The 10,646-nt window shown below is 43.2% G+C and overlaps 1 protein-coding gene across 2 annotated transcripts in view; it reads left to right on the forward strand.

The window, feature by feature from the left end:
• zgc:162331 (uncharacterized protein LOC793007 homolog) overlaps window positions 1-9,881 on the forward strand; it is a 28,852-nt gene extending 18,971 nt beyond the window's left edge. For both annotated transcript variants that reach the window (XM_037760123.1, XM_037760124.1), the window contains exons 3-6: window positions 6,682-6,873; window positions 7,633-7,786; window positions 7,864-8,049; window positions 8,345-9,881. In XM_037760123.1, the coding sequence (XP_037616051.1) occupies window positions 6,682-6,873; window positions 7,633-7,786; window positions 7,864-8,049; window positions 8,345-8,690 (878 nt within the window). In that variant the 3' untranslated portion in view covers window positions 8,691-9,881. The remainder of the gene's footprint in view (window positions 1-6,681; window positions 6,874-7,632; window positions 7,787-7,863; window positions 8,050-8,344) is intronic.
• Window positions 9,882-10,646: the final 765 nt, after the last annotated feature.

Consider the following 10,646-nt stretch of genomic DNA (forward strand, 5'->3'; position numbering starts at 1 on the left):
GACACGTGCATCATTGTTGTTGGACATTCGTAGGAAAACGCACGAAAAATGAGGAATAACTTTCGTAACATATCACACGAACCGTTGGGGATAAATTGAACAAAATCTGCCAACCGGCACAGGGTTGTGTGCAAGGTAACCAGTAGAAACTCCAGGAAGTTACTTGTCCTGGCCAAGAAATAGTCCAGCATAGCACATAACCGGCGGAATTTACAAACCTTTGGACAGAGCCAGGCTAGCTGTTTCCCCCTATATCCAGTTGTGGTTTAATGAAGCTAAGCTATCCACCTACTGGTTCCAGCTACATACAGTATTTAGTGTAGAGATATTGGAGTGGTATTGATCTTCTCATCAAGAAAGTGAATAACTGTATTTCCCAAAATGTCGAACTATTGCTTTAAAACAAGAAGGGGTCCTCAACTTTGAAACTTTAACTCAGGTTAAAGGCAAATGGTAGAAGCAGTAAGAAAAACTAACACCAACGCTCATTCCAATAAACCAATCTGAAATTACTTTTTTAAATATCTCAAAAACTAACACAAATCCCTATCAAATACTCTAACATTTCCATGTTTCTTTTGTGACAGAAGTATTTCCATTTATCTTTTAAGTGTATAACCATTTCCAGCAAGCTGCCATGTGTACTTTTGATTTCATACCGTACATTCCCAGGATGCCGGAATGAGTTTTAGTTGACTTATTCCATTTGAAACAAAGTGACAGCCACCGTGGCTGAACACGTGAGAAAAGAAAGTGGAATTTAAGATCTCTTGTCTCTTTGTCATGTAACATTGATGAAGGCTTTTTCATCTTAAATGTGCTGGTTTTTCTGTGCCAATAATTACATTTGTTTTTTGTTTTCATGGCGTCCATTGAACTCCAGGCTCAGCCAAGTCTGTTCCCCACCTATGAAGGTTTTCAGACCAGTGTTACTCTTTTCTGGCATGTCAATGTCCCTCAAACATTTGACTATACAAATGTCCTTGATTACTTTATTTCACTTTACCAGCATTTAGGACTCACTGGACACAAGCACTATGCATGTTTGCACAGGAACAAACACAGTACACGAGCAGAGTGAGAGCTGAGGGATTATGTAATCAGTTGTGATACCGCTGCATCAGTGAGGTGCCACAGAAATAGATCCACTGATGGAGAGGACAGAGAGACAGAAAAAGAGAGACGATGTTTGTTCAAGGCCAGATCAGATAAAGCTGGAGCAGCTGGAGCGAAGGGACCAAAAAACACTCAAGAAGAGGGAGAATCAGACAGGAACACGAGGACGAACGAGATGAAGCTAGTCAGCCGTCAGCCAAGAAATGCCATCTTTCATTAACTTCAACTCAAGACTTTTAGCGTCTGGTAAAGACTGACTCAGATGAAATTCATTTTTAACCATTGTTTATCCAGGGAAAACTGACCACGCATGGAGGAGGGAGAGTTTTTCCTTCCGTCTGTTTAACTAAGTCTAACTCTGAGCTGCAGGGCTTGTTACCAGCCACGACAGTCTGTGTGTGTGTCAACACAGCAAAATGTGGTCCTGGACATGCCTACTGTATTGGGAAGTACCACAGCGGAGGTTTTGCAGCCCGGTTGCACAAAAAGTAATACGAATGACATGATAATGTGCAAGGGGAAAAGCTCAGCTTAGCACAGCTTAGCTTAATAAGAACACCGTTCTTGCTTTTAGCGTGTCGCTTGTACGCCATGTAGTCTGTACTGACTGCAATGTAAATATGCTACAGTCAATGTTAGTGACGTAGAATAAAAAGTGAGAAAGACTGCTTATGGCGGGCAGGTGGGGAGGTGGATGGGTCCAACAAACACAGGACTTGATAGACTTGATGTCTATGATATTGTGTTTACCAGGTACAGAGAGTCTAACGAAAAAGATGCAATGAAGTTGCATTATGGGAAGTGTAGGATCTAGTGTGATACTAGAGCTAGAAGTCAGCAGTCATGCATAGATTGGGACCATTGTCTGTCTAATCCGTCCTCCGAGTGTGTAAAGGTCATTCCAAGTATGCTAATACTAATATGTGTGGCACGCGTGCCTTATGTCACTGTACAGAACATACATGTGTGCATGCCATGGGTGCATCTAGCGAGTGTGTGTTTGTTCTGCTCACTCATTCTGTGCATGTGTATGTGTGCGTTTGAATCTTTAATGCAGAGAGCCTAATCTTTATTTAATCACAAACTATTCCGAGTGCTTCCCTGACAGATACAAGTGGGGAGGGTTTTTAGAGAAGAATACCGCAGAGTGGATGTTTGGTTGGCGGTTTCGGGTTGCCAGGTTTGGGGAGGGGGGGTCCAGAAGTGTATTAGCGCCCCGCTGGCAGCTGAAGGCTTTGATTGGCAACCCCCAGTTTCCACGATGAATGGGAACCAACAGGACGGAGCAAACAGAGCGCCGAGTCAACACACACAGAACTAACGTTTGTGTCAAACACACACTACCTGGACATCAGTACAGATTTCGATTTTGATTAGGAGCCGATGTCAGTCACAACACACCAAAACCAACTCACATTTTCAATCTTTTCGGCATTAATTCCAATTTTTTATTGATGCTGGGCTCCACTGGGGGGTGATCCGTTTGTTCACCCCACACTGGCGTCATTGTTCTTCTTCTCTGTTTACTATAGCGTGTCGACTCACTGGGGAAAGTGGGTGTTACTTCATCGTCTCGGGGGTTTGTAGGGACGACGAAGAGTTGCCTGCTGCGGGGTGGCAACAGCAAGCAAAAAAACACCTCAGCTAGAATCTTAAAACACACACTGTCACAGAATATGTTCAATATTTTATCTGCCTTTATAGAGGTAAAGGCTTTTGCTTTGGCAGGCGAGTGTGTGCGTTTGTGTGTGTGAGGAAGCTCAGGAGGTGCATTTCAGATTTAACACTGTGTTTCCAGAACACATAGCCTACTGCGCATGTGCAGTAGCCCGGTCGCACCAAATGGCGTATGAATGACATGGTAATTTGCAAGTAATTTTGCATGCAATAACAACGCCTTTGTTGCTTTTGGCGTGTCATGTGTACGCCCTGTAGTCTATAGGCGACTGACTGCAATGCATAACGCGTAAATATGCTACGCTCAGAGCCAGTGACGTAGAATAAAATTGAGAGCGAACGCTTTTGGTGGATGGGTCAAACAAACACAGGACTTTCAACCAGGACACCGATGTTTACATCCCAAAGTGTTTTTGAGTTATTTTGAAGTTAGTGACGTTTGTGACGTGTTTTCCATGTTACGTTGTTTAAGCACATATTTTATTTAGTTTACGTAGTTATTTTAAGCCCAACCATGATGTTTTTCCTAAACCTAACTACAACTGTTTCACTATAACGACATGGCGTGACACGCGGAAATACTATGCTATTTATACGCCCATGAGATCGGGTTGAGTACATACATTAGCTAATGTGGTATGGTAAGAGAACTTGATACAGCGTTGTAGGCGGGCTCCCGTTCATTCCTATGAGGGCTCATTCACATGAACGGGGGAAGGGAAATAACTCTGGAATTCAGCTATTAGTGCAATTTACAACTTTTAGGACCCAATAATTTAAATAAGGGCTATTGTCTATGTAAAGATATAGAGGAGTAATTGTCTACCTGAGCAGAGAATGAAGTCACTCTTCTGTGTGTTGTAATAGATAGCCAGGAAAAGGGAAAAAAAAGTTGTTAAAATTGCCATAAATCAGGAGAAATATGGGAAAATTGGGAGGGTTGGCAAGTATGAGCATCCACCCTCCAGTTCTCCCTCAGGTTAACACTGTTAGCTCTGTCAGTATAGTGTTTTCACTAATAGCGCCATTAGCTGGGAGATGCCAGCTCAGCCGACACCAAGCTGAGAGCCACACAGAAATCTTAACACATAAAAAACAACAACACAGAAGTTAAGCTATCAAGCCCAATGAAGTCCCAATAAAAACGACATTGAATGTTAATTTACCATACTGTCTAATAATCAATATCCCCATGCGGAGAGCAAATAGATAACTGTGTTGTCCTGCGCCAGTAAATGAAAGCTCCTGTTACTGAAATGAGGTCTGATAAACTCACCAGATGATGATTAAAACCATCTCATTTTAATTAAACAATATCATATCGCTTTCATTCAAATGCAAATGTCGCTCCTTAGTGTGTTCTTTCCCCTGAGAGATTTGCATCTCTCAAACACAAATGATTATATTATTTTCAAACAGTTGCACTGAAAACAAAAAGAGAGAGAGAGACCATGCCATCGGCAAAATACGATGAGTTTACGCTTCTATGTCCAATCTTCATTAAAAAGTCACATTTTAATTATCCGCCTTTCTCTTGCACAGCGTTTGGTGATGTCTATCACTGTCACTGTCAAATCTAGATGTGAGCAGATGCGAGTAAGCGATATGTGAGTGATGTCATTGCAATATGACATCACTTGTTGCCACTGGAACAACCTTTTAGCCACAGACACACACACTCAGTGATAGCATCAGTAAAAGGTATCTTAGGGGGATACAGAATGGCTTTTAGTTTCCCCTTTAAAACCAGAGTCAGCTCGTCCTTGTTTGCCTGTATATATAGTACATTACGCACGTGTCTGATGTGTGTGCCTTGATGTGTATATGTGTGTATATATATGTGTGTGTGTGTGTGTCAGGGAGCAGATGCTGTCATCTTCACACAGGATCATGGGATCCTCTCCCTCTCTGTCTCTACCGCTGCAGAAATCCTCCCATCTGTCGTTCCTAATCAGCAGAGAGCAGCTTGCATGTTCACTTGGTCTTATAGTGGTGGGATGACATCTCTCTCTCTCTCTCTCTCTCTTTCTCTCTCAGATTACACTAATACTGACGCAGCAAAAGCAAACTGCAGCATGCTTTAATTTTGTTTCTCTGTTCATGTCTTTTCAAAGTAAGAGCTCTTTTTAAAGCTGCACTAATCATGATGTTTATATCAAGTAGAAGTGCACTCGGAGAGCGCAGCCCTCCGCCAACACTGTAAAAAAGGATTTTGGATGGTGGTAAATACAACCCATGCAAATGGTTTAAAATGTTCTCAAGTGTATTAGTCAGCAAGGAAAATATATAATAATGGGTAAATTCTATCTACACTACCTGTTTGTTAACGGTAACAACTGCAACATAAAAAACTAGAAGTGCACTCGGAGAGCGCAGACCTCCGCCGAGGCAGGTTCCATGTATATCGCTTATAAACATAGTGCAGCATTTAGCAGCTAAAGAGACAGATGTTTCCATCGGGAGCTGGTGGAGACCAAAAACAGAGCTAAAAGGAGAGTGAATATCGGACTTATATTCACCAGGTGGCCAGAAACAAGACTTTAAATGAATGCCATTATTGTTCCATGTCTGTTACATTGTAAATAGGCATCTGTTTGGTAACATGTTATCAAGTTTAGTCAAAGGTGATAAGATGTCAGTGTTTACTGCTTGTTATGCTGCTCCCTAGTGGCCAAAAACTGTATTAATGCAGCTTTAATAAAGTGGTAAACAACTAATTTTTACAACTGGAATCTGAATGTAGCATAGCATATTTAGGCTACTGTAGTTTTGGATAACAATCTAATCATCCGGTATTTTTATGCCTCCGGCCACAGCTGTTGCCAGCGCGGAGGCATTATGTTTTCGTGTTGTTTGTACCATTCTCGTAAATACAATATCTCAGGAACGCCTGGAGGAAATTTCTTAAAATTTGGCACAAACATCCACTTGGATTCAAGGATGAACTGATTACATTTTGGTGTGTCAAAGGTCACTGTGACCTCACGTCCGCCCCATTCTTCTGATATCTCAGGAACGCCTGGAGGCAATTCAAATTTGGCACAAACATCCACTTGGACTCAAAGATGAACTGATTAGATTAGACAAAACTACGAGTTAGTGAAGTGAGCTTTAAAAGCCAGAAATCCCAGCAGCTGGCCAAGCAATTGCTGAGTCACCAACATTGATCAATAACTCTGTCAACCGACTGCAGATATCATATGGTCATTGTGTTTGGTGACCTGTGCGACTAGCGACGCTGTAGGTTTACACGAGATTTCCTGAGAGCTTCAAAAATCCCTGCAGCACAATCTAACAATAGCTGCTGTATCACGAGACCCCTCAGAGGTATTTGCGTGTTGTAGCATAAGGAAGATAAAAATAGTGCTTTCTATCTCTCCCTCTCTCTCTTTCTCTTTCCATCTCTCTGGGTCTATCTATCCAGTGGAAACAGCTAATCTCAGGCTCCCGGCGTAGATAACAGGCACTCTGGACCGAGCGGTGTCTGTGTTTGACAAGAGAGCGGAGAGAAAAGAGAGATAGAAGAAAGGAAAAACAAAGAGAGGATAGAAAGAAGCAGACAGAGGGGGGCGTTAGAAAAAGGTATTGGGAAAGAGTTCATGGAGTTTAAATCTTAAACACTATTAAAAATGTCAAAAACTTTCCAATGGACAGTGGAGTCTGATAGAAGTAAACATTTTAAGTGCCCCAGAATCAAATAAAGGCCATAATTCACCAATGGTCTAAATATAAAGCTATATTAGCTGATTAGCTCTCTTAAATCAAAACCAACGTTCTTCCTTGTTTGTGTCCCCAGCTCTCAATCACGAGGTGTTTTGTTTGGTCAATGACCTTCTGTTTTGTCCCCTCTCTCTCTCTCTCTCTCTCTCTCTCTCTCTCTGTCCTAAGGTCTGTCCTGTATCCCTGTACTGCCGCCACGTCGGGGCTCCTTCTACGTAGAGAGTGGCACGGGCGTGTCGATCGGCAGCGTGTTGGCCTTCTGGTGCAGGGAGGGATACCAGCTGGTCGGCAGCGACAAAATCTACTGCAACGTCCGCAACGGCAAACCGCAGTGGAGCAACTACCTGCCCGTCTGCGAAGGTAAGCAGGCTTATTCTGGGGATTTGATGATTAAAGCTAGGGTTGGTAATGCTGAGAAACAAAGCAAGATTTTTTTTATATTTTAAAAATTATCCAACCTGAAAAACCCAGCTCAGTGTTGCGAACTCTTTTCCAATGAAAGTAGCTAGCAGCACTAGCTCCAAAAGTCACTTAATATAGAGAGAAATTCGCCAAGACCGCAACACTTCAAACCAAAACGACATGGTGACTCATTTGGAAACTTTCTTCTCTTATATTAATATAATAGTTCACCGAAATGCAAACGCAAAAGTCTGTCACTGAGTGACTGAAGTTACACGATTGGTCGGCCGATTGTTGCAGTTTCCTCATTGATCGTTGCTCTTTCAAAATGAAAAGGCGGGAACAGTCCTTTGTTTATGTTTTCAGGGTGGGGGCGTGTCAGCGGTTCCACTCACCAGCACGATCTCAACTTTGCAAATGAGCCCGTCCCAGCGCGACGCGTCCAGCTCACGAAACTTGGACTAAGCTGTGAAACTAGGCGATGTAGTTCTAAAATGAAACGAGATTCAGCACTGCCATGATGTTTCCTGTTTGAATGTACTCCATATACCACAGCCATATAGTCTTGTTTTCTTTTTTTTGTCAGGGCTTTTGATTTATCGTTTGCTGTCGGGATGTAAAGAGAATTTCAACAAATATAACAAACATGTTTTTGAAGAACATTACCAACCCTAGCTTTAAATAAATCTTTTAAAATGTAATTTGTCCCCCCCCCAGCTATCCCCAGACCTGAGGACCGTGGTCTGAGAGTGGCCGTGTTGGCTTCAGTCGTGAGCGGCATCGTCATCCTCGCCATGTCCCTGTCCTTCCTCATCTGCTGCCTGCAGGAACGATCCAGTCGGGACCGAGCCAAGAAAGACGGACGGAGCAGGTATAAGGCTGATACATTTAGTCTTTGGTTGGTATACTATATGGACTACCAAGCTGATAAAGTTGCCTCATCTTCAGGCGCAGAGAGAAGCGCTCGTCCCGTCGCAGCGAGTGTTGGCTGGAGAGAGAAGAAGGTGATTGGGAAGCTTTCCCTCCTCCCAAGATCTTCCATCTCTCCCAGAGGATGAACCCCCGTCTGGCTCCAGACAGTCCCCTCTACCTGACTGGAGCACTCGGTGGATATGAGAACAGAGGGTACCAGAGGTGAGCTGGCAGCAACCACATCACATAGAACTAAATGCATCAAGAAATGCTGTAAAAAATAGAAGTCATTTAGAAAGCTCTACCAACACTGAACAGCTGTACAGCCACCTGGCGTCAGGTCTTTTGGCGTCATTTTCAGCATCAAAACCACTACAGTTACCCTTGGTGCCACTTTATGTTTAGGCAACAAAACCACTATGGTTAGGTTTAGGAAAGAACCCGAAGTTCTAACTTTCAGCTCAGTTGACTTTCTTCATGCCGTTCATTTCTCGCTCTCTCTCTGTCTTCCACACAGGAGTCAGGAGAGTTTGCTGAAGACCTCCCTGCCCGGACTCTACCGCTCCGAGTCTCAGCTCTACCCGCACGTCGTCCTGCAGAGGGTGCCGACTCCGACGGCGCCCTCTGCCCCTTCCGCTCCGTCCGCCCCCCTCTACCTCCACCTCCCCACCTCCTCCTCCTCTACCTCCTCGCCCGCCCACGCACCCGCCCACGCACCCGCCCACGGCCATCCTCACATGATGGCGCAGTATCCCACGCCGACGTACCCGCCCCACCCCAACACAGCTGTGCCCGCCTACCACCCAACGCCGGCGCCCATCTACCCCAACCCCAACCCAATGCCACAGCGGCCATGGCAGTAGTCTTCCACTTATACAGGGCGCTGTGCCGTCCTGCTGAAGCTGTTGAAGGGACGAGTTTTGGAGAAGTCTTTTTACTCTTCCTCATCCCTGTTTTCTCCGACAAAGCAGAAACTGGAGATGCAGCCGGTGCAGAAGCTCCGTCTTTTACCGCATGCTTGCTGAACTTCTCCTGCATTTTGGACTAAACAGGAACTGGACGCTCTCGATTTTTCTCGTCCTTTTATTCTCGCTGAACTTCTGCTTCCGCTTCTCTCTCTGCAAGAGGAGATCTGTGGAGAAAGTCTTGCTTTTCTTTTTAGCTGTCAGAAATTACAGGAAAGCTTCAAGTAGCCGGTTGACAAGGGAACACGGGAAGTTTTAATTTAAAAGGTGCAGTGTGTAGGATCTGGCGCCATCTAGCGGTGTGGTTGCAGATTGCAACCAACTGAAACTTCTCCCGTGTATCAAGCGTGTAAGAGAACTACTTAAAGGTGAAACCGCGATTGGCTCTATCTAGAGCCAGTGTTTGGTTTGTCCATTCTGGGCTACTGTAGGAACATGGCGGCCGGCTCCGTGAAGAGGACCCGCTCCGTATGTAGATATAAGCGTCTCATTCTAAGATAACGAAAACACAACGATTCTTATTTTCAGGTGATTATACACTAAAGAAAATATTAAATATTGTATTCCATTTCTGCCAATAGATCCCCCTAAATGTTACACACTGTTCCTTTAAGGCGTACAAATTCGGTTCAACCGTTCCGTTGAAGGAAACGAAGGATTAGAAAGGACTTTGTCTACGGCCGCCACTGTTTAGGCAGCTCGAATCTTCATTTTTTTAATAGTTTATTGTTAAGAAAAGGATCCCTATCAGCCTTCCTGAGGTCCAAATAATCATATCTAGACAGATATATATATTTTTGCTTTGATGCTAAAGACTTAACATGAATTTCTGAAATCTGATGTGTGATGTAATGAAAGGTTTTGGGTCACTTTACAGCTCTTATTAATATGTATTTTACCACACTGCGTTGGAGAAAAGAGACTGGAGAATGGAGCTTTATGGGTAGCAAACACACTGCGATTAACCTGCTGTTGTTGTTGCTGCAGCCGGCCAACTTTGTGCTGTTTGTATGGATTTAATGATGCAGAGATCGTTTTAAATTGATCTTTTCTTTCTCACAGGAATTGTTAGCTAAATGTAAAAAGAAACAAAAACAAAAGTTTATTTTTCTCTGTCTACACTGTTGCAACTCATTCTGTCACAATTATTTAAGACAAAAGCTTGTTTTATGGTCGGCGGTTTGACTGGTAAAGTCATTCAGGGTCCCTGATGGATTTTTTGGAAACATGTAGAATATAAAGTACATGACTGGACATCTGAGCTGGGTCGAATAATAGTTGCAAATAATTATCACAACTTGAATTAATGCAAGGCAGGTTTGCATGTAAAACCTCAACAAAGTCTCATGGCAATTTGTGAAATAATCACTTAATTTAACCTATTTGATTCGTGCACATAGACACGAATTTCCCTTTTTTTTCGTGACGCTCAGCACGACTTTCAACGTATTTTTGTCCAGCAACACGTGACAATTTCCGCTCCAGTCTTTTCAAAATAAAACTACTCAGTTATGTTTAGGAAAAGATTGACTTGGTTAGGTTTAGGCAACAAACTACTTCGTTAGGTTTAGGAAAAGATCGACTTGGTTAGGTTTTGGCAACAAACTACTTAGTTAGGTTTAGGAATAGATCGACTTGGTTAGGCAACAAAACTACTTAGTTAGGTTTAGGAAAAGATCGACTTGGTTAGGTTTTGGCAACAAACTACTTAGTTAGGTTTAGGAATAGATCGACTTGGTTAGGCAACAAACTACTTAGTTAGGTTTAGGAATAGATCGACTTGGTTAGGCAACAAACTACTTAGTTAGGTTTAGGAAAAGATCGACATGCTAAGGCTTAGACAACAAAACTACT

The sequence above is a fragment of the Sebastes umbrosus genome, chromosome 23 (genome assembly GCF_015220745.1).
Source record: "Sebastes umbrosus isolate fSebUmb1 chromosome 23, fSebUmb1.pri, whole genome shotgun sequence".
NCBI lineage: Eukaryota > Metazoa > Chordata > Actinopteri > Perciformes > Sebastidae > Sebastes > Sebastes umbrosus.